This window comes from Macaca mulatta, chromosome 19 (assembly GCF_049350105.2).
Source record: "Macaca mulatta isolate MMU2019108-1 chromosome 19, T2T-MMU8v2.0, whole genome shotgun sequence".
Classification (NCBI taxonomy): domain Eukaryota; kingdom Metazoa; phylum Chordata; class Mammalia; order Primates; family Cercopithecidae; genus Macaca; species Macaca mulatta.
In genome coordinates, this window is record NC_133424.1 from 45,103,979 (window position 1) to 45,128,818 (window position 24,840).

The 24,840-nt window shown below is 55.1% G+C and overlaps 1 protein-coding gene and 1 long non-coding RNA gene across 14 annotated transcripts in view; one reads left to right on the plus strand and one right to left on the minus strand.

Annotated features, from left to right (window-relative positions):
• Nucleotides 1-4,276, minus strand: part of LOC144337376 (uncharacterized) — a 35,716-nt gene extending 31,440 nt beyond the window's left edge. The window contains exons 1-2 of the long non-coding RNA XR_013410422.1: nt 4,217-4,276; nt 439-527 (exon numbers count right to left, since the gene is read on the minus strand). This is a non-coding gene — a long non-coding RNA (uncharacterized LOC144337376). The remainder of the gene's footprint in view (nt 1-438; nt 528-4,216) is intronic.
• A 464-nt stretch (nt 4,277-4,740) lies between these two features.
• KCTD15 (potassium channel tetramerization domain containing 15) lies at nt 4,741-24,271 on the plus strand. 13 transcript variants are annotated; one of them, XM_077976213.1, is made up of 8 exons: nt 4,826-4,976; nt 7,103-7,198; nt 8,040-8,156; nt 8,866-8,958; nt 9,584-9,759; nt 15,315-15,459; nt 19,757-20,062; nt 21,300-24,271. In XM_077976213.1, exons 4-8 carry the CDS (start codon nt 8,893-8,895, stop codon nt 21,456-21,458), a joined length of 852 nt encoding a protein of 283 aa, XP_077832339.1. In that variant the 5' UTR covers nt 4,826-4,976; nt 7,103-7,198; nt 8,040-8,156; nt 8,866-8,892; the 3' UTR covers nt 21,459-24,271.
• The last annotated feature ends 569 nt before the right edge of the window (nt 24,272-24,840 follow it).

The following is a 24,840-nucleotide window of genomic DNA, read 5'->3' on the forward strand; positions in this document are numbered from 1 at the left end:
TCTCGGCTCTCTGCAGCCTCTGTCTCCCGGGTTCAAGCAATTCTCCTGCCTCAGCCTCCCGAGTAGCTGGGATTACAGGCACCCGCCACCACGTCCAGCTAATTTTTTGTATTTTTAGTAGAGATGGGGTTTTGCCACGTTGGCCAGGGCGGTCTCGAACTTTTGGTATCAGGTGATCTGCCTGTCTCGGCCTCCCAATATGCTGGGATTACAGGCATGAGCCTGGCCTACTAAACATTTTTAAATTGGCCCCTGATGTGGTGGTGCACGCTTACAGTCCCAGCTACTCAGGCGGCTGAAGTGGGAGGATTGCTTGAGCCCAGGAGTTTGAGGCTACAGGGAGCTATCATCGTGCTGCTGCACTCCAGCCTGGGCAAGGGAGTCAGCCCCGTCCTCTTAAAAAACAAAAAAGGTGAAAGGGGACTCTGCTGTACTCACCTTCCCGTGCTCCTGTGCACCTCTTGTGGGTGGGCTCTGGGCAACAGTACCTGAGCAGGGGTGGAGCTGAAACCATGGCTTGATGGGATCTAGGTTGGAAGAGGAAACGAGCCATCAGCTCTAAACAACAGCTCCGACCTACAGAGCGCTCGCTCTGGCTGGGCTGAGTGCTTTGCTTTGCTGTGTTCTCCCATTTAATTCTTCCAGCAACCCCACCCATTAGGTCCTATCTCTGTTCCCACACTACACAGGACGACACTGAGACTGGAGAGGCAAAGCCCAAGGTCACCCAGCTGCACTCAGATTGTCAATTTCATGCCCTGCACAGACTGCGTACTACAGGGCAGGCCCAAGGAGAAGGAATTGCCTGTCACATGGAAGGGGCTCCACGTACTGGGCTTGGGTCCAAGGAAGGAGAGCCCTGGGTTTCTGACTGAACAAAGGCCACTCTCCTCATGATCTAAACTTTTTTCACGGGAAAAACTCCCTTGGACCCTTGCAAATGTATCTGCAGAGCCTCAGGTGGTCACTTGGAGCCAGAGTGGCAGCCACACACAGTCACTTGGGGAAGGACTCTATGGAAAGCCATTCTCCCAAGGATCCAGTCTGGGCTTATATTGATTGAGAAAAGTGGAGGACTCCCCCCACCTCCCTGGAGAGGGCCTCCCTGGCATCCCTTGACTGCAGCAGCCTAATATGTTCCAACAATTTTTTTTTTTTTTTTGAGACAGAGTCTGGCTCAGTCGCCCAGGCTGCAGTGCAGTGGCGCGATCTCGGCTCACTGTAAGCTCCGCTTCCCGGGTTCACGCCATTCTCCTACCTCAGCCTCACGAGTAGCTGGGACTACAGGCGCCCGCCCACGCCCGGCTAATTTTTTGTAGTTTTAGTAGAGACCGGGTTTCACCGTGTTAGCCAGGATGGTCTGGATCTCCCGACCTCATGATCCGCCCGCCTCGGCCTCCCAAAGTGCTGGGATTACAGGCGTGAGCCACCGCGCCCGGCCTCAACAATCGTTTCAGCGCTGTTGCACTGAAGGGCTACGGGTCCCTCGGAATGCTCTTGAACTCTCCCCAGTGTCAGGCCAGCTCAGGGTCCCGTGCTTAAACATTCAGGGGTCCAGCCCTTAACACAGAATCCATCCTCTCCTCCCCACCCCCGACCCCCGCCCCCAGGGAAAGTCTGACTTTGCCCAGTACCCACTTCCTTCCCAGGGTTCAGGTCAGCAGTCCCATTGGCTTGCAACTTGGCATGTGACCCAGTTTTAGCCAATAGGACGTGACAAGGAGGCCTGTGGGAGCCACTAGGAGAATTCCCTTGTTCTCAGTAGGCGTCCAGGCAGGTGTGAAGCATTGAGCTCTGTTTATCTTGAGACCACAGAAGCGCCGGCATGAGAACAGGCCAACGTGCTGAGGATGGCAGAGGAAAGTTGGGGAGTCCTGGTCCTTGAATAGTATCACAATCCACTGATTCACCTCTGGGCGCATTCTGTGAATCAGGTGTTCTATCATGAAGCTCTTCTGTTGCAGCCTTTGTTACTTGCATCCAAATCCATATAGCATTTGAGAATTTGATGGAAAAGGCTCAAATGCAGTTTTGAACAATTTAGGGGGCGGCTGGCTCCCCCACAGGCTGCAACAGTGCCAGTCAACTCTTAATGATAGAGCAAGTTCTGATTGGACTCACGTCCGATATCATCTCTTGAACCACGGTAATGAAACAGGATGTACTCCATGAGATATTTCAATATGTTCTCAGTCCAAATTCTACATCTTTCAATTAAAAAATGCATCACCATTGCATTATATACCACAGATCATTAAATACCTGTCACTGTCCATATCCAAGTCTCCCAGTGGAAGAGATGGCTGACATTTAGCTAGGAACTTTTAAAACACTTGAGAATAAATTATGACCCAAACTTACTGTTCTTAATGACACGTATAAAGTTCAGCTCTTAAATAAAAGGATTCAGGAATACAGAAACAAAGTCCCCAGCCATATTAAGGAAATAAAAGTCGTCCAAAATGGTCAGTTCTTGTTTCCACTAAATTGTACATTTTTATTATAGTTGGTATAAAGTGAAACTTAAAAAAAAAAAGTAGGAATTTAAAATAAAGTAGAATATCCTATTTTCAGGGTCATCAGTACCATGGTGAGATTTGTCTCTTAAACAATGACACTTAGTATCTCTGTAGTTCCACGAATACTTTTGAAGTGTCATATTAAAACCAATCTCATGGCCTTGAGGCAAAGAGAAGCAATTAGTCTTGGAGTTGTGAATAAATAAAAATCCATTTATACACCCGTCCTTGACATGTACCTTGCAAATCTTAGAAACTTCATCTAGTGGGAAAAGAAATGCTAAATCATGAATACCAATACTAATCACATTGCCATGTGGCTTCCTAAAACAGTTTTGCTTATACCCATCTTTCAAGTATTAATTTATATGTATATATTCACCCATATTGAACACAAAACAAAGGCGTTCCCGCAAGCCACCTAGGATGAGGGACAAAAGAGGTGTGAGGGGCGCTGGGGGCCACAGGGGCCTTGACAAGCGGATTTTCAGTGAGTCCCTGATCATCCAACAGAAGCCTGCTCCATTTTCCCTCATTCCATCCTCCTCAAAGGCCTGGTGCTGGGAAGGACTTTTCTGTCCATGAAGCTGGGGGTACCCACACACACAACCTCCTCCGACGGTGATTCTAGCCAGCATTTAAGGGTGATCTCAGGAGATCAAAGTATTTGAATACTTGCTTCATTTTCTATTTGGGTCTGGTCCCTCAATGCTGAGTGGGATGTGCGTTGATGGAGGGCTTTGCTGTTCCTATGTCGTGCTTGGGACAGTCGGCCACAGAGCTGGGCCGACCTCTCGGGCCGGGCCTGGCCAGGGTGCCGAGCGCGCAGAGAGAGCGCTGCTGAGCCGAAGCTGGGAGCTGGAAGCCCGGGGGTACCGGGGCGTGGGGAGCAGAGTGGGCAGCCCTTGGGCCTCGCGGGAGCCCCTCCCAACCCCTGCACAGATCCCTGACCTACTTCCAGGGCCTCTTTCTGTTACAGGAGCAGCTCAAAATCCATAAATTAAGGAAATTAACTGATGGGGCCTGCGGCATCTTTGTAAGCTATTTAAATCTATAAATTTACAACATCTTCTGCATATATCAAGTAATTGAACTAACTGCAGGGATGTAACTTTAATGAGAAAATTTCCCCCTTTCTCCTGTAGTTCGAGTTCGAAGATAAATAAATAAATAAAACCTTCCCTTAGGAGGAAAGTTTCGGCTGATTCCCGTGTGGAGAAGTTACGGAAGTGCGGTCCGGACGCTCTCTCCACGCGCACGAGGTCCTCTAGTCGAGGGAGAAAGGCCCCCCACCCACTTCACCTTCCTCCCACTGGCACCCCGAGTTCCCCTCACCCCAACTCCAGGCCGACCCCGAGCGCACCCCCACCCCGGGAGTGCGGCCGCTAGGGGGCGCCCAGGACCGGCCGGAGCTCGGGGTCGGGGCCCAGGCGCCGTTCCGGCCCGAGCGCACCCGCCCCGCGGCCTCAGCCGGTCTCCGGCCCGGGAGTCCCGGGAGCCAGGCGGGGGCGCAGCGCCGGCCGGGCGCGCGCTCCGTTTCCTAGGAGCGGGGAAATGATCGCGGAGGAGGAGGAGGAGGCACGGGCGGGGCGCAAGGGAAACCGGAGAAAGAGGAAGGGGAGGAGGAGTGGGAGTCGGAGAAGAGGAGGAAGGGGCGGCCGAAGTGGAGACCTGGGAGGGGCGCCCGGGGCGCGGACCTCGGCCGCTGGGAGTCTTGGCCGCCGCCGTCTCCATCGCGCCGCGCGCGTAAAGGAAATGGCGCGTCTTGCCGCGAGCGGTCGGCCCGGTGCCCCCGCGCGTCCCTCCCCCGCGGTGGCCGACCGCGTGTCCGCAGACGTCACCGGAGAGGGGCAGAGGGGCAGGGACCCTGGGAGGGCGGCCGAGGAGCGGGGGAGGGGCTGCCTGGCCCCCGGCTCCGCTCCAGCCCGGGCCGACTCGCAGCCCAGTTTCTTCCCAAGTCCCGCCCCCAGCCCCGGGCGCCGCGGCGGCGGCTGCTCTCCCCTTTGTAACCGAGGAGTCAAGAAATGTGAGAAACGTGCCCTGTGTTACTTATTTGGGAGCCGAAAATTTATGCCCAGCTGAAAGCGCCCGGGGAAATATTACATCAGATGAAATGACAATGATTAAAATCAGCCTCTCCCCCGCCCCCTCCTCGAGCCCGGAGGAGGCCCGGGCGCCGCGTGGCCGGCCGGCGGGGGGCGGGGGGCTGGGCCGCGGAGGGCGCTGGGGCCTGGGCGCACCGCTCCCTGGAGGGTCCTGGCCGCGGCCCCGGCGGGAAGGCGCGGGCTCCGGGAGAGGAGGGTGGGGATCGCCCGGCGAAAGGAGGGGAAACGACGCGTTTTTGTCGCCGAGCGCGGCAGGCGCGGGCGCGCGGAGCTAATTGCGACTCTAATCCTCTGCCCCGCGGCGCAGCCGAGCCCCGAGCCAGGAGTCGCCGCGCGCGCCCGCTCGCGCTGGGTAATTTGGGGCCGGATCGCTGCCCTTTGCGTCCGGGCTGGGCCGCGGCGAGGCGCGGGCTACGGGCTGGAGTGGGGGGCTGGTTTTCTCTCCAGCAATCGAAGGAGGCCGCCGGAGAGAGAGGAGGGAGGAGAGGAGGTGGGAGCGGCGGGAGGGCAGCCGGAGAGCGGCGCGAAGAGGAGGCGGCGGCGGCGGCGGCCGCGAGGAGGGGAGGAGGCGAGGGGAGGGTGGGGAGGGGAGGCCCCGGCGCGCCGCGCCGCGAGGGGCCGCGCGAAGCGGGGGCCGGGGCGGGAGGGGTGGGTGGGGGGAGGGTTGGGGGCGAGAGAGAAAGTAACTCCAGGACGAGACCGGAGCGACCCGCGCAGCGAGCATAGGCGGCGAAGCTGCGCCCGGCGCCCGAGACCGGCGGCTGCGGGGGGCGGGGGCTGCGCCCGAGCCCGATCTGCCGCTCCGGCTCCGAGGTAAGCCTAGCGCGGGCGGCCACCGCTCAGCGCCGCGCACCCCTGTCCCCGAAGTGGCTGCGATACTGAGAAAGTCGCCCGGCCAGGGTCCGGACCTGGGCGGGGGCGGCCGCTTTGTCCCTCTGCTGGGCGGCGGGGGCTGGCGGCGCGGGGGCGCCCAGCACAAAGGCCTGGTGCGAGAGTGGGGCTGCCCACGTGGGCTGGTCCTGGCCGCGGGTGGACCCTCCCCACGCGGGCGGGCTCGGAGCTTCCTGCCGCGCGGTGTGTGTGTGTGTGTGTGTGTGTGTGTGTGTGCGCGCGCGCGCGCGCGTGCAGGTCCCCGCACTCTGGCCCCTGTTCTGGGCCGAGCGCCCTGCAGAGCTGGCGAGTTTCCGGGGTCAGAAACGGGCTCACGCAATTGGGGCTTCGAGGTGGACAAGGCCCGGCTTGGCGCCCAAAATCAGAGAAAGTCTCCAGCGGGACAGATGTGCGTCCTCTGACGCCCACCCCAAGAGTCTGAAACCTGGCAGGAGGGGCTGTCGCGCTGGTGGTGGTCCCGGGCGCGCAGGGTTTGGGGCTGGGAGAGGGCCGCGATGAGACGGGATCGCCGCCTGCAGATCCTGTTCCCCGCTGCCCGCCCGCACCCCCTGACCTGGACGCGCGCACCGGGCACACTCGCAAACACACCCGGGGGCGGACCCCCGCCGCTGCAGCGCCTTTCTGTCTTCTGGCGGCCCCCACCCCCGACTGCAGAAAGATAAGCTTCAAGTTTTCGCTCCGTATCTCAAATGTGCATGAAGGAATTTAACTGCACGAGTGAATAACAGCATTAGTTTCAATTAATTTTTTTTAATCCCGGCAACAATAAACTTTGAGAACAAAAGCGCTTTTACGTCCTTAATTAGGCGAGCTTCCCATCTGTGGTCTCCAAGTGTCTGCCTCTTGATTTAACTTTGTCCCCGCCCCGCCTCCACCGCAACCCCTCCCAGCCCAGCCCGGCGCTTCGGGTGCCGCGGCCACCCCGCCCCGCGGCGCCTCCAGCTCTGGCCCAGCCGTCTCCCGTCGCCCCTAAGTTCACACCGGACGGCTGGCTCCGCGGCGGGGCGAGGGAGGGGGGGGAGCTGGCGCGCACCAGGTGGCCCGCCTGCCTCTCGGGGGCCACCCCTGGGACAACTGTGCAAGCCCCCGGGACTTTCGCCCCGGGCCAGCGCCCTGAGTGCGGAGCCGAAGGGAGCTCGAGAGGCGCCTTCTGTTTACCTTTCATGGTTAAAATAACAGCTTAGCAAAAAAGCGACTTCACGAAGAAGCGATTTAGTGAAATCGTCTCAAGCTGCCGCAGCTCAGCCAGTTTAATCACCCCCAGAGAGCCGAACAACTGCGAGCGCAATGGGACACAAAATCATTTTGTGTGTAAATGAGCGTGGCATTCTGCTCACTTCTCTCTGCTCGGGCGGGCGGGGCTCGGCGGCGGGCGGGCGGGGACCCGGGTCTCCCGCCGCAGCTGGAGAAGCGGGTCACTACCGGGCCAGTTTGGAAACCTGTGGGCCCTCCCGACCACTATCTCTGAGGCCCCTGCAACAGGCGGGCCAGGGCGCACTGGGGCTGGGTGGTGGGTTTGATGCTAGTGCTGGTGGAATGAACTTGTATCTCTCACTGCACCCACTTTTGTGCTTCTGACTTAAGCAGTGGTCTCGGAAAGAGGGTCGTGGTCCTGCACAGATGCGCTTGTTGGGGGAAGCCTTGGAGATTCACGGCAAGGCGTAAAGCCTGGGGCTTCCAACGGTAAGTTTCTGGTTTGCCACAAACATCAGGTTGTGCTTGGGAGGTAAAAGGGGCTAAGAACGGTGGATCGGCTTCTGTGATGGGGGCATGGTGTTCATGTCACTTTGGAATAGTGTCCTGGTATTGGGTAAAATATCTTGCAGTCCGCTTTGATAGAATTTCGGCCAGAATTCCTTCCTGTTCAGTTTATCCTCAGCACGTCTTCCCTTCTGACTCCTCCCCCAGCAGAGCCTCCTAGGGCAGGATAATCCATTCCTGAGGTCTGTTTTGGTTCTCAGAACTCCTTGAGCTAAGTGACCTGGTTTTGTTTTTTTAAGCTTCTGGAACTCAGGAATGCCAAAAGCAGTGGACCCTGAGCCCACAGGCCCCAGTGAGGGTATACATTACACATCACTGTCTGCCCATTGCAACCTCCCACCCCAGTTTTATGTCAGGAAACTTCCCCGGGCACTCAGGGCAGACTAAGTCACAGGAGAGCAACCTTGCTTACGTTTGCAGGATTTGATTCTCATTGGATTAAAATTGGATGTTGAATTTCAAGGCACAGATTTTGATCCCAGAGTTTTAATGGGCAAAAGCAATCCCATGGGTCCCAAGAATGTCATGTGGTTGCTCTCTTAAAGATTAAACCTTCAAGAGTCGTCCAGGGTAGGTTTGTGGAAGCCAGTGTCTGTGGATGTGTGAAGGGGGGTGACTATTCACGTGCAAATCTCCTCCTTCCTCCCTTTTGAGACAGCTGTAAATCAGTGAACGGGGCTGCAGAATTCTGTTCCTCCTGCATAGGGCCTGCAAAGCGCCCCTGGGTGTGGCTTCCGGGGACTGAGGGACAATCTTATTTCAGGTGGCTACAGCACGGAGGAGAGTCACTGAGTGCCTCTGGGGAGGAGCAGTAGAAAGGGTCCATTGGTTGATCTGCTTGCTCTCTGCTTCCTCCTGGCCATCTCCTGATGCCTCAGGGGTATGTGATGGCAAGGGGTCTGGAATGCATTAGGCACAGACAACGCCACTCTGGGAGTCTGGGGAGAAACTGTGAGGTGCAGACTAGGCAAACAAAGACAGGTTTTCTCTGCTATTGGGAGCCACAGAGAAGAGGTGGCTTCCCAGGTGACTTGCCCTTATCCGTGTGCCTGGACTTCTGCATAAAGGCTTCCCTGTGTCGGGGCAGATGCAAGCTGTATCTTATCACCATGGGGATGGTACTAAGAGAGGTCCTAGGTTCCCCGGCCCATGGAGGGTGAGGGGTGCTTTCTGAGCCTTGGTCCACGAGGCTTTTGCAAGAGGAGACACGCTTGGTAACATGGCTTGAAACAAAAATACCAGGAAAGTCTGATTTGTTCTGAAACATTTTGGGGCAATAATGGTGAGCATATGTTTCAGTGCTGTCATTAGCCGAATTAGCAGACATGGAGCTGCCCAGAAAACACATGTGTGAGCGTGACCGTGTGTGTGTGCATGTGTATGTGTGTCATCTGCTACAGCCTGGAGGCCTGCTTCGGGGTGTGGAGACAGATAGAGAGATAGTGGTGGTGGAGTCAATCAGGGAGGGCTGCATGGACCTCGCAGGGTCTCAGAGAGCATGCAGAAAGAACGATTCTAAGTGTCTTTGACTCCATGGTAGATGACTATGAGGAATAAGCCTTCTCTGGTTTCGTCGATGCCTCCCGCAGATACTCTGGGCAGGGATGGAAGCCTAGATGCCTCACCGCAAGGAGCGGCCGAGCGGGTCCTCGCTTCACACACACGGCAGCACCGGCACCGCGGTGAGCCTGCAGGGTGGGCTGGGTCCCCACCAGGGGTCCCCTCTTTCCCTTCTTCCCCAGCACCTGTTCACTGGCTGCTTTTCCTTGGGGCCATGACACTCAAGGTGGCTGTTGACTGGCTGTAGGATTATGTATTTTTGAAACAAAAATGCTCTTAATTTGATGTGAAATTTACTACATGTATAAAACTCAACGCCTTAGGTGCTGAGGAAGTCACTAATTTAGAGGTGTCTCGTTACTGAGACAAACTTGCAAAAAACCCCTGAATCCCAATTCACAAATTGGTGATTCGTTTGTCAGGGGATATTTCACATCTAACACATAAGCCCATGACCTTTAATTAGAATTTTGCAGTTTGTTTTATGCCCCTGGAGGCTGACACCTTGAAAAATTTTTTTTCTTGGTTTCTTATTGCTAATAAGCATCTTTCTTTTTCCCTCTGGTACTTTGAAGAAAATGATGCAAATACACTTAATTACAGTGGTGGCCATAATTTGTCAGCTGAATATGTGATCAGGCACCGGCAGAAGTGATCTGATTAGATCTGTGATCACACTCGCAATAAAGGGAGTGCATGGCCATGTTGTGGAGAAACTCTTGTGTTCCGCTTTATTTTCATCTCTAGGAGGGAGGAAACATGTCCCGGCTGTCTCTCACCCGGTCGCCTGTGTCTCCCCTGGCGGCCCAGGGCATCCCCCTGCCAGCCCAGCTCACCAAGTCCAATGCACCTGTGCACATCGATGTGGGCGGCCACATGTACACCAGCAGCCTGGCCACGCTCACCAAGTACCCTGACTCCAGGTAAGAGTAAGCCCCTTGAAACATCAGGCATGTGTGGGTCAGGGCAGCAGCTGTAATCTGCTGCCTGGGGGATGGGGTCTCTCCCCCCTGTCACTCCACCCACCAGGCTCTCCAGGGTGCACAAGCTGACACAGCCTGAGGGAGCTGGGGTTGGGGAGTGCGAATCTGCCTGTTGAAAGCTGCTGTGCACAGAGGCTTGTGACCCTGACTTGGCAGCATTGGTAGTGCAAGGTGCACCTCCTGACCCACCTGCAGGGGCCTAGGGCTTATTCAGAGCCAGCCCTGCCTGAGCCTGCCAGCAGCGGGCTGGGTAGTCTCACGTACCTTCAAGGTTCCTCTGGAGGAAGACTTAGGCCTGGCCTCTGCAGAGGGTCATTTGTGAGTGATACTGAGTAGGTAAGTCTTGGGGTTATGGGGGTGGGTATTTAATCCTATTTCCTATTCCACCCCTGGGAAATTCACAAGCGGGGGGAGGAGGAGCTGCGATAAGCAGCAGTGTGTCATCTTTGTCATTTTCGGTGGCCACTGCTGGGCCCTAGAGACTAGCAGCAGGCTTTCCTTGGAGCTGGTGTTGCAGTGACTAACTAGGAATGAACCACATACCTCAGCAGTGGATAAAGGATCTCAGGCCAGGACTCTGGTTGGGGGCTCACAGGTACCCTCCATGCTGCTGAACTTACAGGCTGCCCAGGCCCTTGGCCTGCGAGAGGTACGGGGTGCTGGGTGCTGCCAGCTCTCCTGCTCTTCCCTGCAGGGCGTTTCTCTCCTGGGTGAGGGACCTGCTTTCCCCGTTGGCACGGCAGCAGGACTGACCCGAGGTGGTGTGGGTCTCTGAGCAGCTTGCTCAGCCGAGGATGTTTGCTCCTGGCACAGAGAGGCGGTCACCGCTCCCCCGGGGCTGCTGAAGGCTGAGCGTGGGATGGCCAAGACTGGGGGCATCACCCCTGTGTTACGCATTTAAAATAACAGGAGACGTTAATTAATCCCCCAGACACTGAGGGATCGTCTCTGGGGAGCATACGTGGCAGGCTGCATTGTCACTGGTGTGGTGGCTCAGAGCAGGGAGGATGGTAGTACGTGGCGGTGGCTTTCTGAGCCTGTTGGGGCTGCAGGGGAGTCTGTGCAGGGGCTGGCATGGTCCCTTGAGGAGGAAAAACTGGAAATGGATGCAGTGTCTAGTTCCAAATTCAGAGAGTCTAGGGTGCAGATGGTGACTGGTGTTCCAGTACCCCAGGTGGACAGAGACTTAGCCTGGGGTCCTGTGGCCTTGGGGCTTGTGGGGTGGGGACAAGAGCCACGGGGCCAGGTGAGCAGTATCGGCCTGTGTGCTCACTCACAGAGCCCTGTCTAGGATGGGAGATGGATTCTGCTTATTTAATTTCCATTTTGCCTTCTGCGGCATTTCCGAGTTGTTTGAGATAGATCATCCCTTAATCGGTTGACGACATTTGTGAAATTCATAAAACCTTTGCCCACAACCCTCTCTGAAGAGTGTTTCCTGAAATCAGAGTTTCCTGTCTGGAGTAATCACAGCCCAGGCCCTGGGGGAGGCGGGTGGGAGGGGCTTCTCATTCTGGGCTCTTGGCTGCTGCCTGAGAGCCGAGGGCAGGGGGCCATCTCCCCTCACCCAGCCGCACTGTGCTGCTCACCCATTGCTCTGCTCTGCGATGTAGGGTGTGCTCTCATGGGGAGCTAGGGCCCCTGTGGCCCTGTGATCTGGCACTTGGGACCCTCCTGGTGTGCCCAAGGGGTGGCAGTCTATGTTCGTTCTTCCCCATGGCTGGGGCTCAAGGTGAACCTGTTGTTCTGCCTGGATGGCCTCTGGCTGCCATGGGGGCGCTCTGCAGGCCTGAAGCTTTGGACTAGAGATCAGGAATGGTGTGACCTGTAGGACAATCAGGAGCCAGGGGGCCGGAGGGCCTGAGAAGTGGGTCAAGCAGCTGTGCTGGCAAGAGCCCCTCAGATCTCTCTTGTCCTTCTTGTAGTGAATTATTATAATACAAGCACTGTTTGCCACCAATTCTGGAAAAAAATCAATCTCACCTAGTGTCACTGATCTATGAGACACCTGGAGATGGAGGACTAAGAGTGCTAAGGTCCTCAGGGTGTTTCTGGATGGTGGTGATGACCTGCCCTAGGCAGCACTGTAAAAGCTGGGACCTCCACCCTCAGTTCCCACCGGGAACTCTGCCTGGACTTCTGGGTCTCGGCGGTCGGGGTGGCCTGGGTGCTGAAGAGCCTCGTGCCGGGTGCCTCGTCTGGTCTGCCTAGGAACAGTCACTGGTCCTCACCTGAGACAGCTGAGTGCAGCCGGGGCTGGGAGTGGACTCCCTGGGCCGGCCCCCTTGCTGGTGTCCTGCCTGCTTGACACCTATTAGATGCCGCCAGCACAGCCACACTCTGACATCCATCCTGACTGTGGGAAGCATCAAATGAAGATGGTCAAGAGCTTCAGAACTCTTAAAGCCTCGTGCCTGAAACAGCCAGGAAATTGGAGCCAGAGCTTAAAAAAAAAAAAAAAAAAAAAAAGGAAATAAACAAGAAGACGAAGGCCGTCCTGATGTTCCCCCTTGTGCACACAGGGCGGGTGATTGGAGGCATCTTTTCTGTCCCTGAGGGTCCCAGCTGTTGCAGCATGAACTGGTCACCTAATTCCGTGGAGGACTTCGGAAGCTGGCGCCTCAAACCCTGCAGCCTCTCTCAGGGGGTGACCTGGGCCGTTTTCCACGGGGAATGTGGAGCCCCTGACAGAGCTGGGAACTCACACCTGCAGGGCTGAGAATGGCTGGGGGCTCCTCCATGGTGATTATCCTCACCTTTCCTCAACCTGCTCACGTCCTTGGCAGCCTTGGACGCCGAGGGCATGAAAGGCCTCTGTCCTGGGAGAGGCTGTATGGCTGCCGGTTGATCCAGGAGTCGACACTGAATCATGGAAAGATCTAGAATCAGCCTGTCCTGAAATAAGGCAGATGGAGAACCTTCTAAACTTGGACCAATGAGACAGCCTAGAACCTATCCAGCCCTGGAATGTGGGTGCATGAGGAGTCTTCTAGACCAACAGGACCAGCTAGAGCCTCAGCCAGACCTGACGTCAGAAGGGTCGGGAACTCAGCCAGGCCTAGAATGCTGCCTGCTTACATGGACTTTGGCGCTCCACTGGGAATGGTGGGGAGAGTTCCCAGAGAGGCCGAGGGTTTGGATCTGCTGACTCCCCTGTGGATGTAGCTCTTACTTCCTACCGGTGCCACACGTGGACCTCAGCCACTTGCCAACCACTGCCCATGGTATCTGGCAGCCTGGGCCAGACCCATCTGTCTCCAGGAATGCCGGGTGGCCCTCACTCTGACATCTGGATGCCCACGCTCTGCTAGGCCAGGTCCTAGGGCCTTTGTAACTGGAGCCAGCTGTGGAACCCACAAGCCTTTCCAGCAGGGGCTGTGACCTGCAGTGCCATTGTCACCAGGCCTAGGGGGTTGACAGGGCTCTTCGGCTTTTACAGCTCTGAGATGAATTGTATCTGGGTGGCTGCAGCTCTGGTTCCACAGACTCAGGCTCACAGCAGACTCTGACATCCCCATGCCCATCCATGAGACAGCCTTGCCCTTTTCTTTCTTTCTTTTAAACAACAGTGTTTGGCTTTCTTGGTCAGGCTGGAGTACGTGGTGTGATCCCGGCTCATTGCAACCTCAAACTCCTGGACTCAAGTGATCCTCCCACCTCATCCTCCCAAGCGGGCTACAAGTGCATGCCACCATACCCAGCTAACTTTTAAATTGTTTGTAGAGACGGGGTCTTGCTGTGTTGTCCAGGCTGGTCTCGAACCCCTGGCCTCAAGCAATCCTCCACCTCAGCTTCCCAAAGTGCTGGGATTACAGGTGTGAGCCACGGTGCCCAGCTAAACTGTGTCCTTTATACTACCCTGTTAGGCCAGAAATCTGCACTGTGTTCCCAGAGACTCCATACCTGGACAGACCATCATGGCTGATGCATTGAGTGTTCCAGGCCATCAGAGCATAGGATGGTGTGGACGGGAGGCCCTGAGGGCAGACTTGGGTGCTCTAACCCCCTCAGCTCCTGCCCAGCTAGTGTGTCCTGGGTGCAGGTGGCAGTGGGGCAGGACCCTGGAGGCAGCTGACTTGGAGTGGACAGAGGAATGGGCTGCTGTTGGGACAGGGGGCATCCCTGCAGGGGTCCCTGCTGGTGCAGGCAGAGAGTGAAGGATTTAGGCTCCAGCTTGTGTGCAGGCGAGGCTCAGAAGCCTGGGTCCCAAGCTGGAGCTACTGTTCTCCCAGCTGTGCAGAGAAGCTGCCACCTTGGCAGGGTCCAGCTGGGCAGGAGTGTGGCCCTGCCTGCTGAAGGATGTGGTGGTGCTGCCTTTGGGGAAACAATGCCAACCTCCCTCCTGTTCGAACACCAAGCCAAGCCCTTGGCTATCCCCACCCCTCTTTAGGGTTCCTAGTTATCCATAGCTCGACCTGGGTTTTGCCAGGGCAGTTTCCAAACCAGAGCTGGCCGCTCTGGGCACTGGGGAGGTGGTATCAGTCCTGGCTCTGAGACCTGGCTCCTTCTCCCTGGAGTGGACAGGGACAGGCATCAGGGGCTCCCCAAGACCCTTCTCCCGGTCTTGCATTTGTTAGAACCACTGCCCTTCAGAGGACAGGGTACCGGCACCTGCCTTCTCTCCAGTCCCCATCCCCCACCACTAGGTGTGGTATGCATATACTCCGGCATGTGTGCACATATGTATGCACTGTGGCGCATGTATGTGCATTTTTTCTGTGTGTGTACATACTGGTGTGTGTGTATGTCTGTGTTGTGGCATGTGTGCAAGGGCCCTGTTGCTTGTGTGTACCGTGACACACTTGCCATCCCTCCTGTCTGCCTCTGTTTTCTCCCTGTGGGCTCCCCGAGTGAGCGGCAGTAGGGGATTTGTGCCGTCATGTCTCTAGGTACCTGGTATTGACAGGTGCGTGTCCTTTACTGGATGTGTCTGGGTCCGCGTGATATGTGTGTGTTGGGAAGGAAGGGACCGTGTGACCCCGTGCCTGTTGCACAGGCCTGTTGTGTCTCACACTTGTTTACATGGGTTGGGTGGGGAGGATGTATGTCCTGGCTGGTTTACTGGGTGTGTAGCTGTTGGCAGGGGTATTGGATGGTTCATGTGCATTTTCTGGATGGATCTGTCTGGCAGGGTGTGTGCACCAGGCCTGTGACCAGCTGGTTTGTGTGTAGGGGATAAGGTGCCTGTGTCTTGCCATAGCTTTCCAGGCCTGTAACATAACATGTGTTGGCGGGCTGGTGTGTACAGCTGGGTGTGCCCCTCTCTGGCTGTGACTCGCGGGTGTAGGCAGGATGTGTGGTGTGTCCTGTCAACTGTAGCCTGGCTGCCCCGGGTGTGTGCAGATGTTGCCAGGCCTGGAACACTTCCAGAGTCACCTACGTCAGGTCCCTCGCCCCTCCAGCCGTGTGGGCCCTAAGGAATGGGGGCAGGGCGTGGGAAGACAGGTGGACTTGGCCCCATCCTTCAGACATCCCACCTCACCTGTCTCTCCTAGAATAAGCCGCCTCTTCAATGGCACGGAACCCATCGTCCTGGACAGTTTGAAGCAACATTATTTCATTGACCGGGATGGGGAGATTTTCCGCTACGTCCTGAGCTTCCTGCGGACGTCCAAGCTGCTGCTCCCGGATGACTTTAAGGTAAGTCCATGGCTGGCGGCCCCCCTGCGCTGCCTGTGCGATGGCATTACACAGGGGACGCTGTGACTTAATAAATGGACCCCTGGTTGTCATGGTAACCATAAAAAGTTAAACGATGAAGCCGAGGGCTAAATCAGTTTTTCTAAACTAATTTTGTTTTCTCACATTTTTAGCTTATTTATCAGGGTATATAACAACAATTAAGCTGCGGAACGTACCCCAGCTGAACATTTGTCGTGTTTAAACATGGGCGCGTGCCAGCGATATAGTAGTTAGAGGTTCATAAATCTGTTCCATCGGCCAGGCGCGGTGGCTCATGCCTGTAATCCCAGCACTCTGGGAGGCCAAGGTGGGTGGATCACTTGAGGTCAGGAGTTCGAGGCCAGCTTGGCCAACTTGGTGAAACCCCATCTCTACTAAAAATACAAAAATTAGGCCGGGCACGGTGGCTCACGCCTGTAATCCCAGCACTTTGGGAGGCCAACGTGGGTGGATCATGAGGTCAGGAGTTTGAGACCAGCCTGGCCAAGATGGTGAAACCCTGTCTCTACTAAAAATACAAAAATTAGCCAGGCGTGGTGGCAGGCCTGTAATCCCAGCTACTCGGAAGGCTGAGGCAGGAGAATCACTTGAACCCAGGAGGCAGAGGTTGCAGTGGGCCAAGTACTCTAGTCTGGACGACAGAGCAAGACTCCATCGCAAAAAAAAAAAAAAAAAAAAAAAGAGGAAAAGAAAAGAAAAAAATAAAAGGATAGCTGTAATTAGACTTTGAAAAATAAAGTATTAAAAAAATACAAAAATTAGCCAGGTGTGGTGGCAGGCGCCTGTAACACCAGCTACTTGGGAGGCTGAGGCAGGAGAATCTTTTGAACCCAGGAGGTGGAGGCAGAGGTTGCAGTGAGCTGAGATCACATCACTGCACTCCAGCCTGGATGACAGAGCAAGACTCTCTCTCAAAAAAAAAAAAAAAAAAAAAGTCTGTTCCGTGTTGGGCAATTTGCAGGGAGAAAAGCCCTGATGACCGAAACAGATACCCTTTAAACAAGGTAACCTCCAGGTCTCAGGGTGAGCCCGTCAGGGCAGGTGACCTGGTTCCCTGGGTCCTGCCTCAGTGGTGAGCCCCTCTCACGTGTCAGGGACCCTGGGAGGAAGGAAACTCAGACCTAGGGTACACTGGCATATACTAATACTAGCAAATATCTGTCCTTCCTTCCTTCATTCCATCCTCTATTCAAAGGACCAGTAGCCCTGGGGCCTTGTCTTTCATCCAACGCAGTTACTGGGTGCCAGCCACTGAATTCAGGCTGAAAACAGTGAAACACACACATTAGGCCCTGCCCCACAACACTTACAGTCTAGGAGGCAGACAGATACTGAACTTGAATTCCATGTGACCTGGGCTGGGTGGGTTTGAAAGACACAAAGTTCATCTGGGTGGTAAAGGCAGAACGGGGCCAAACAGGTGTGACGGCCTTGGTGCAGGGGATGGGGGCGGCAGATGGCTTGATGCATTCCAGAACTGGAAAGAAGGTATCAAGCCTGGAGCCTTATGGCCTGGGAGGGGAAGGGCAGGAAAGGAGGTTGCTGTTTGATGTCAGGACCTTGGCGGGTGGCCCAGTGCCTGGCATTTAACTCTGAATGCAGTGGAAGGGGTGTGTGCAAGGGAAGGGCAGTTAAGTCTGCAAATTGGGAAGATCTCTCTGACTGTTGTGTGGGGAAGGAGGCAGGGAGGGGTGGGGGTGGGTGCAGTGAGGCAATTATGGATGAGGCCCCTTCCCCAGGCCAAGGGAGGCTGGGTGGAGGCTTTGGATGGACCGGGATGGAGATAGAGAAGATGGCGCAAGGTGGCACATCAGACTTCTGTTTAGCACAGGCACAGTGGTTCACTACGGTCATCCCAGCACTTTGAGAGGCCGAGTGGGGAGGATCCTTTGAGGCCTGGAGTTCAAGACCAGCCTGGGCAACATAGCGAGACCCTGTCTATACAAAAATTTTTTTTTAATTCAAAAAGGCCAGGCGCAGTGGCTTACACTTGTAATCCTAGCACTTTGGGAGGCCGAGGTAGGTGGATCATCTGAGGTCAGGAGTTTGAAACCAGCCTGACCAATATGGTGAAACCCCATCTCTACTAAAAATACAAAAATGAGCTGAGCATAGTGGTGGGCACCTGTAGTCCCAGCTACTTAGGAGACTGAGACAGGAGAATTGCTTGAACCCAGGAGGCGGAGGTTACAGTGAGCCAAGATCGCACCACTGCACTCCAGCCTGGGCGACAGAGCGAAATTAAGTAAGTAAGTGAGTGAGTAAGTAAGCAAGCACCACTGCACTCCAGCCTGGGCAACAGAGCGAAATTCCGAAATTCTGTAAGTAAGTAAATAAATAAATAAGCAAGCAAGCAAGCAAAAGCATGTGGTTGTGGCAGTGTAAAGGGCCTCTTGCGGGTGCCCCGGGGCTTGTGGCTTGAATTCTGAGTTGGTAAGTCGAGGCCCGGGGTGGACCAGGCTGTGGGAGTGGGGTTTCTGCCCCTGCATGGGCAAGCTGGTGGGGCATCAGATGGGGAAATTCTGGGCCATGACAAAAGATGGGATTGTCTGGTATGCAGTTATCATTTAAAATCTCAGGAGAATGGCCAGGAGAGGTAGCTCACACCTGTAATCCCAGTGCTTTGGGAGGCCAAGGCAGGAGGATCATTTGATCCCAGGAATTCCAGACCAGCCTGGACCTTGTGTCTACAAATAATAATAATTATTATTATTCTGGCATGATGGCTCATGCCTGTAGTCTCAGCTGCTTGGGAGGCTGAGACAGGAGGATCCTTTGAGCCTGGAAGTTCAAGGCTGCAGAGAGCTATGATCACATCACTGCACTACAGTCTGGGCTACAGAATGAGACCCTGTCTTAACAAATAAAATAAAAATCTCAGGAGCAAGTGAGAGTGGAGAGAGCAGAGGCCCAGGATAGAGCCCTGAGGAACCCTTGCATGGGGCAGAAGAGGCAGGAGGGGCCACTGACCAATGAGAGGCTCAGGGGTCAGGGTTAGAATCTAGGCCTCCCTGGAGGCAGTTCCAAAAGCCAGGACCAGCAGGTGGAAGGGACTTAGGGCCTGTAGGTCAGGGGGCTGGGCTTCCTTGCCTCTTCCTCAGGCATGAGTCATGGGACCTATGGGACCTTGGCCACTCCTGGTGGGGTGGGTATGGGTGAGCGTGTATGGTGTGCATATGTGACCCGGGGCATGGGGCCACTATCAGTGCCTGAGGGACGGTCTGTGTGAGCCTGCTCCGCCCAGAAGGGGGCTGCCTGGCAGGGGGCAGGCTTCCCCTCCCTGGACACTTTATCACACTCTGCTTGTTTGGGCAGGGGCTGGACCAGGCACTTGACACATCTTGCATCCTTTGATCCTCACTTTAATTCCCTGAACTGGTTGTTTATATCCATTTTATACATAAGGGAACTGAGGCCAGGTGCAGTGGCTCACACCTGTAATCCCAGCACTTTGGGAGGCCGAGGCGGGTGGATCACATGAGGGCAGGAATTCAAGACCAGCCTGGCCAGCATGGAAAAACCCCGTCTCTACTAAATATAAAAGTTAGCTGGGTGTGGTGGCAGGCGCCCGTAGGTCCCAGCTACTTGGGAGGCTGAGGCATGAGAATCGTGGAGTTTGCTTTGAGCCAAGATCGAGCCACTGCACTCTAGCCTGGGTGACAGAGAGAGTCCGTCTTTTAAAAAAAAAAAAAAGGAACTGAGACGTTCAGTGAGTGAGGTATAGAGGTTTAGAGGTCTCAGGGCTGGTTGATGATAAAGGTGAAAATCTGACCCAGGCAGGCCTGGCTGGAGAAGAACTGTTTTTGCTTCCAGGTGGGCTGTGAGCTTCTCCAGGATGGGCACAGGCCGGCTGCCTTGTGCCCAGCATGATCTCTTCTCTCGGTGGGATTCTAAGGCAGCAGCAGGTCCCCAGGCATAGGCACAGCCTCCTCCTTTAGTGGAGCTTCCGGTCTTTCCATGGGGAGGCTTCACTGCCCAGTCCCTGGGGCCAGATGGAAGAGTTCAGGGGGGCTGGCACAGGTGCACATCAGCGGCTGCCCTTGGGACAAGGCTAGGTTCCTTATACTTGCAAACACTCAGTTGCCCCATCTGTACAATGGGTGCAACCGGCCCAGTCCACACGATGCCCTGGGAGTCGCAGTTCCTGCAGAATTGGTTGGAACCGGCAGGCCGCCTCCCACCTCCCCCTTCCCCCGCTCCCCCCACCCACCCCTACCCCGACACCTACATCAACACCCTGTGCGCCTGTCCCCAGGACTTCAGCCTGCTGTACGAGGAGGCGCGCTACTATCAGCTCCAGCCCATGGTGCGCGAGCTGGAGCGCTGGCAGCAGGAGCAGGAGCAGCGACGCCGCAGCCGGGCCTGTGACTGCCTGGTGGTGCGCGTCACGCCCGACTTGGGCGAGCGGATCGCACTCAGCGGCGAGAAGGCCCTTATCGAGGAGGTCTTCCCTGAGACCGGAGACGTCATGTGCAACTCCGTCAACGCCGGCTGGAACCAGGACCCCACGCACGTCATCCGCTTCCCGCTCAACGGCTACTGCCGGCTCAACTCGGTACAGGTGAGGGCTGCGCGCTGCCCCCTCCCCGCCGCACCCCTGGTGTCCGCGGAGCCCTCCAGGGGCAGAGTGAGCTGGAGGGAGGCGCGATCCCTGAAATGGTGAAGCCCTCCGTGCCATCCTACAAAAAAGGCAACAATGTGTGGATGCATAATTTATGTCCCTCTCATAATTAAATGATGGTGCCTGGGGGATGGACTTAAAAAAATCGATCTGAACTTTTTTTTTTTTCTCCAAAAGGATGTTCTATAAAAATGGCCCAGAGTATTTTCAACAAAGTGTGCTTCATTTGACACCCACATTCTGACTTTGGATTCGAATTAAACCCAGGCAACAGGCGGGGCAGGACAGAGGCTGAATGGAAAGGTGGCCTGGAGCCCCTTCCCTCTCCCTGCTGACCTGGGAGCCGCAGGCACCCACCAGCTGCCAAGAGAATCCCTGGACCGGCTCTTCCTGGATGGGTCCAAGAATTGGACAGCTCAGATGGAGTGAGGGCCTATTTTCCAACAGCTCTTCGCAGACCCAAGAGCTTGGCACATTTCCGGTTTAGGGTAGAATGGGCTTTGCAGGGAAGAGGTCCCCCCATGCATGCATTCCACAGCCTGTTGGTCAGAACTTGCTAGTTGCAGGAGACAGGTGTTACACACAGTCATCAGACCTCACCCTCACAGAGACACAAACCCACATAGTTGTGGATGCCTGCAGAGACTCAAATATTGAGAAGACTTCTCCTTTTTCTCTCCCTCCAGAGCTCCCACTAGCTGATGTGCCCCCAGGCCTCAAACTACCTGGAATGCACAGCTCAGGGAAGCCGCTGGATGCCTAGAGGCTGAAGGACAGGGAACTCTCCATTATTGGGGCAGGACTCAGTTAGGCAGGATGCTTGGGGCCATGTGTCTGGAGAAAGGGCACAGGTTACACCCTACAGAAGAAAGAAGGGACCCAAAGGCTCTTTTTGCCTCCTGGAATCAAGGCCCTGAGGGCAGCAGAATGGTGACCTGGGTGAGGTCATCCAACTGGGTTTGGTAACCTGAGGGGTCACTGGGCCTGGCAACTTCTGTCCCTCTGATGGTGGAACCCAGCACGTGGTTCTGTAGGGACCTTGGTCGGTGAGCGAGACTGATACCATCACAGAAGGTGCTCTGGCTGGCTGCTCCAGCAGGCACCCACCTGCCTGCCAGGCCAAGCCAGGTGTCCTCTTGCAGCTTGGCCTTGATGACCTCTGTTTCTTCCTGGGCAGGTCCTGGAGCGGCTGTTCCAGAGGGGTTTCAGCGTGGCCGCGTCCTGTGGGGGCGGCGTGGACTCCTCCCAGTTCAGCGAGTACGTGCTTTGCCGGGAAGAGCGGCGGCCGCAGCCCGCCCCCACTGCTGTTCGGATCAAGCAGGAACCCCTGGACTAGGCCCTGCTTCAGTGCCTACCTGGGCCCCCCCAGGAACCTGGAAACAGTGCTGGGGAGTTCTGCCTGTGTATGCTTGGCCATGGGCATGAGACTGAGGGTGAGGCTAGAGGGTCCAAAGCTGGCCCAGCAAGCACCAGGGCCCCAGGTGTCATGGCAACAGAATGTAGGATGCTGGAGGCATGCCTGCAGAAGGACTGTTGATGTGACCCAAAGATGCAGCAGTGGGAACTCGGCTGCCAGCTCTCCCAGCCCCTCAGCTTCCCAGCCTGGCGCAGCATCCTCTGAGGCCCCAGGGCCTGCTGGGGTGGGTTTGGAAGAGTCGTCTGCAGCTACTTCAGAGGAGCTGTTTATCCCTCTCCACGCAGGGCAGACTCTGGCGGGTCTCCTAGCGTCCGAGATGGCTTATTTTTCTACAGTATTTAAAATGGATGCAACCCTAACTGCAAAAGTCAGAGAGGCTGACAAGGACCAACGCTTCTTTATCTGGTGCTCAGTTCTCAGTCGGACGTGCAGCATGGCCACAGGGTGGACCAGCTGCCTGGCATTCAGGCCCAGATGCCTGCAGGGCTGGGGCTCTCGGGACAGATGCAGGGATGTGTGCTGCAGGGCTGCTGGGAGGAGAGTGGTGGGGGCCTGAGGGCTGAGTGACTCTGTAACCACCTGAGACCTTCACCTTTGCTGCCGTTGGGGGCTCAGGCTGCACTCCCCAGGTCACCTGACCTCCTACTGCCCGGGGGCTTCTGGTTCTGTCTGTGTGGACCGGCACCTGGGCTGCTGGAGAAGTCTCCTCCCATTCGGACCAGGCTCAGGGCTGCACCTTACCTCAGGAATGGGCCCCACCACAAAGGGGCCCATCTGTCAGCAGCGTCTTCTAGGTCCCCAGCTCAGGGAGCCATCCCCAGCTCCAGTTTTCTCATGCGAATATGCACAGAGTTTTAATTAAACTTGTTACACTAGCCTGCCGACGAGACCTGGACACAGGCAGACCTGGCGCTCTTGAACCCCGATTCCAGTGAGGACTGGCCCTGAGGAGTCCTTGCAGCCCTGCTGCCCCCACCACGACAGGCCCAAAGATGGACACTGCCCCCCCGGCCTTGTGACAGCTCCCGGAGTGTTCTCCAGTGGAGAAACCACAGAGGACTGGTGGGCGGGGCTCCCCAGCCATCACCATCCTGTGTACAATGGCTGTAGACTTGTATATGGCTCCTTTAATATTGTAAAGATGCTGATGTACAATTGTCGTGCGTTTGTGTGAACACATTGCGTTCCCAGTCCATGCCATAAATGATGCTCTCAAGCAAAAGACTGGAGGCTCTGTCCTGTGCAGAAGCAGCAGCCGGACTCCCGCATTCGATGTTGTGCAGGGAGGTTTGGGGGCAGAATGGATTCCTCCCTTGGATCTTCAGTTCACATCGAGGAATAACCCGCAGCGGTGGTGGGGGAAGGTCAGTCGCTGGGTCTTGAGCTTGGTGTTATTTATTGCATTTGGGTGCCTGTCTCCTCCGGGCAGCACAGATTCTGAATCCTGATTCACAGCCCCTAGCCAGATGGGAACTGGGAAAGAGACAGAAGGCGTCTGGGTGCTTTTGAACCCTGTCTTAAATGTTTGGGATTTTCTCTCACTGTTCCTTGGTTGGGGATGATGTCCTCTCTAGACCCCCACGTAATGGTATGGGGAGGTGGCAGGCGGTGGCTCAGGCCAGCTGGGGGGGGCCGAGTCGTGCTGCCAGCGTGAGACCTGCAGTTCACCTGAGCACAGAATGAGATCTCAGTATGCCTCTATGTAAACAGATTCACATAGGCCTCCAATTTTAATGAGACTTTTGCATTTTTTTCTCAAAGCCCTTATGTTCTAACCCATGAGAACCATTTTACCTGCCCCCTAAGGGCCACCAGCTTCGACTTGCCTCAGGGGACAGCCGCAGAGACCAGCCGCTCCCTGTCCAAGGCCGCAGAGCAGACGCCATTCCATTGTACAATCGAATTTGCTGGACAAACTTGATAGGTTTCTTTGCTTAGCAACGAGCCTATAGTTGGCACATCTGCGTTTTGGCATCTGAGGCTCCCATCTGAGTGGAGGAGAAAGTGTTGTGTTTATTAGCAAGGAAGTCTTGTGAAAACAGCTCGCTGCTGTGTGTGTTTATGGATTTTTCTGATATAACAGCCAGCATGGTTACCAAGTGGTAGAGATTCTCGAACATTCTCAAACTCTCTTTTTGGGTAAATCATTGTGCTAAAAATAAAATTTATTAATAAAGAAGGGGAAAAAGGAGTAACTACCTGACTAAATGTTACTCTAATTTATTTATTTCTTTACTAACTAAGTAAAACCAGGAAGTATGATTTTACATCAACCAGAGAATTTCTGAATTTATAGAGAAATACTATGTTCCCATAATGATGCTATAATTCTAATATATCTAGTCCCCATAAACAGTAAGTACAAATTATCATTCCTTTAAAGCATTTTTACACTTCCTGGAATGAGTATATTATAAGCAATCTTTTGTCAAATGCCAGCAGTATAAATGTTACTTCTGCTCTTTGTAAACCTCAAAACTCATTATTCTTGATTATAAGCAACTGGACAGAACCGTGCCAAAGCTTCCCAGTTTCCCACCAAACCCCTGCCAGTGAGTACAGAGAACTCGCAAAGCCACAGCAGGTGGCCCCAGCCACTGTCCCACTCACTGGGGGCCCAATGCCAGGTCACAACACTAATAATATCTTTCAAAAAATGTGTCTTTTTTTTTTTTTTTTTAAGCTACTGCTTGACTGTTCCTTAGAATAAATAAAGGATATTTTATAAATTACAGCTCTAGCCCTTGGTTTGTAATTCACGGAAACAGCCACAATCAGGTACTCCGGCATGAGTCCTCGGGAACCACCACTCCCCACACTTGGGACCTGGTGTGGCTACTGAATAGGACCTTAACATCCCAAGTCCCAAATCCCAAAGCTTCCTGATTTGAGGACCGACCAGAGAGCAGCAGTGTGGTCTCTATGTGCTCGGTGCATATGCTGTTGGCAGATCTGGTGGGGAAGGTGGTACAGGCATGGCCTCCCTTCACCTCTCCAGACCCCCAAGCCTGGACTCAAGTGTTCAGGCTGTGATGAGCGTGTTGCACTATGTTGGTTTTGCTTATGTATATATCTGTGAACCAAACCACTAACACATTTGAAAAAAGGAAAGTGAGCGGGTCACAGTGACTCATGCCTGTAATCCCAACACTTTGGGAGGCCGAGGCGGGAGAATTGCTCGAGCACAGGAGTTCAAAACAAGCCTGGGCAATTTGGTGAGACCCCATCTCTACAAAAGAATTTAAAAATGAACCAGGCATGGTGTCCTGTGCCTATAGTCCCAGCTACTCAGGAGACTGAG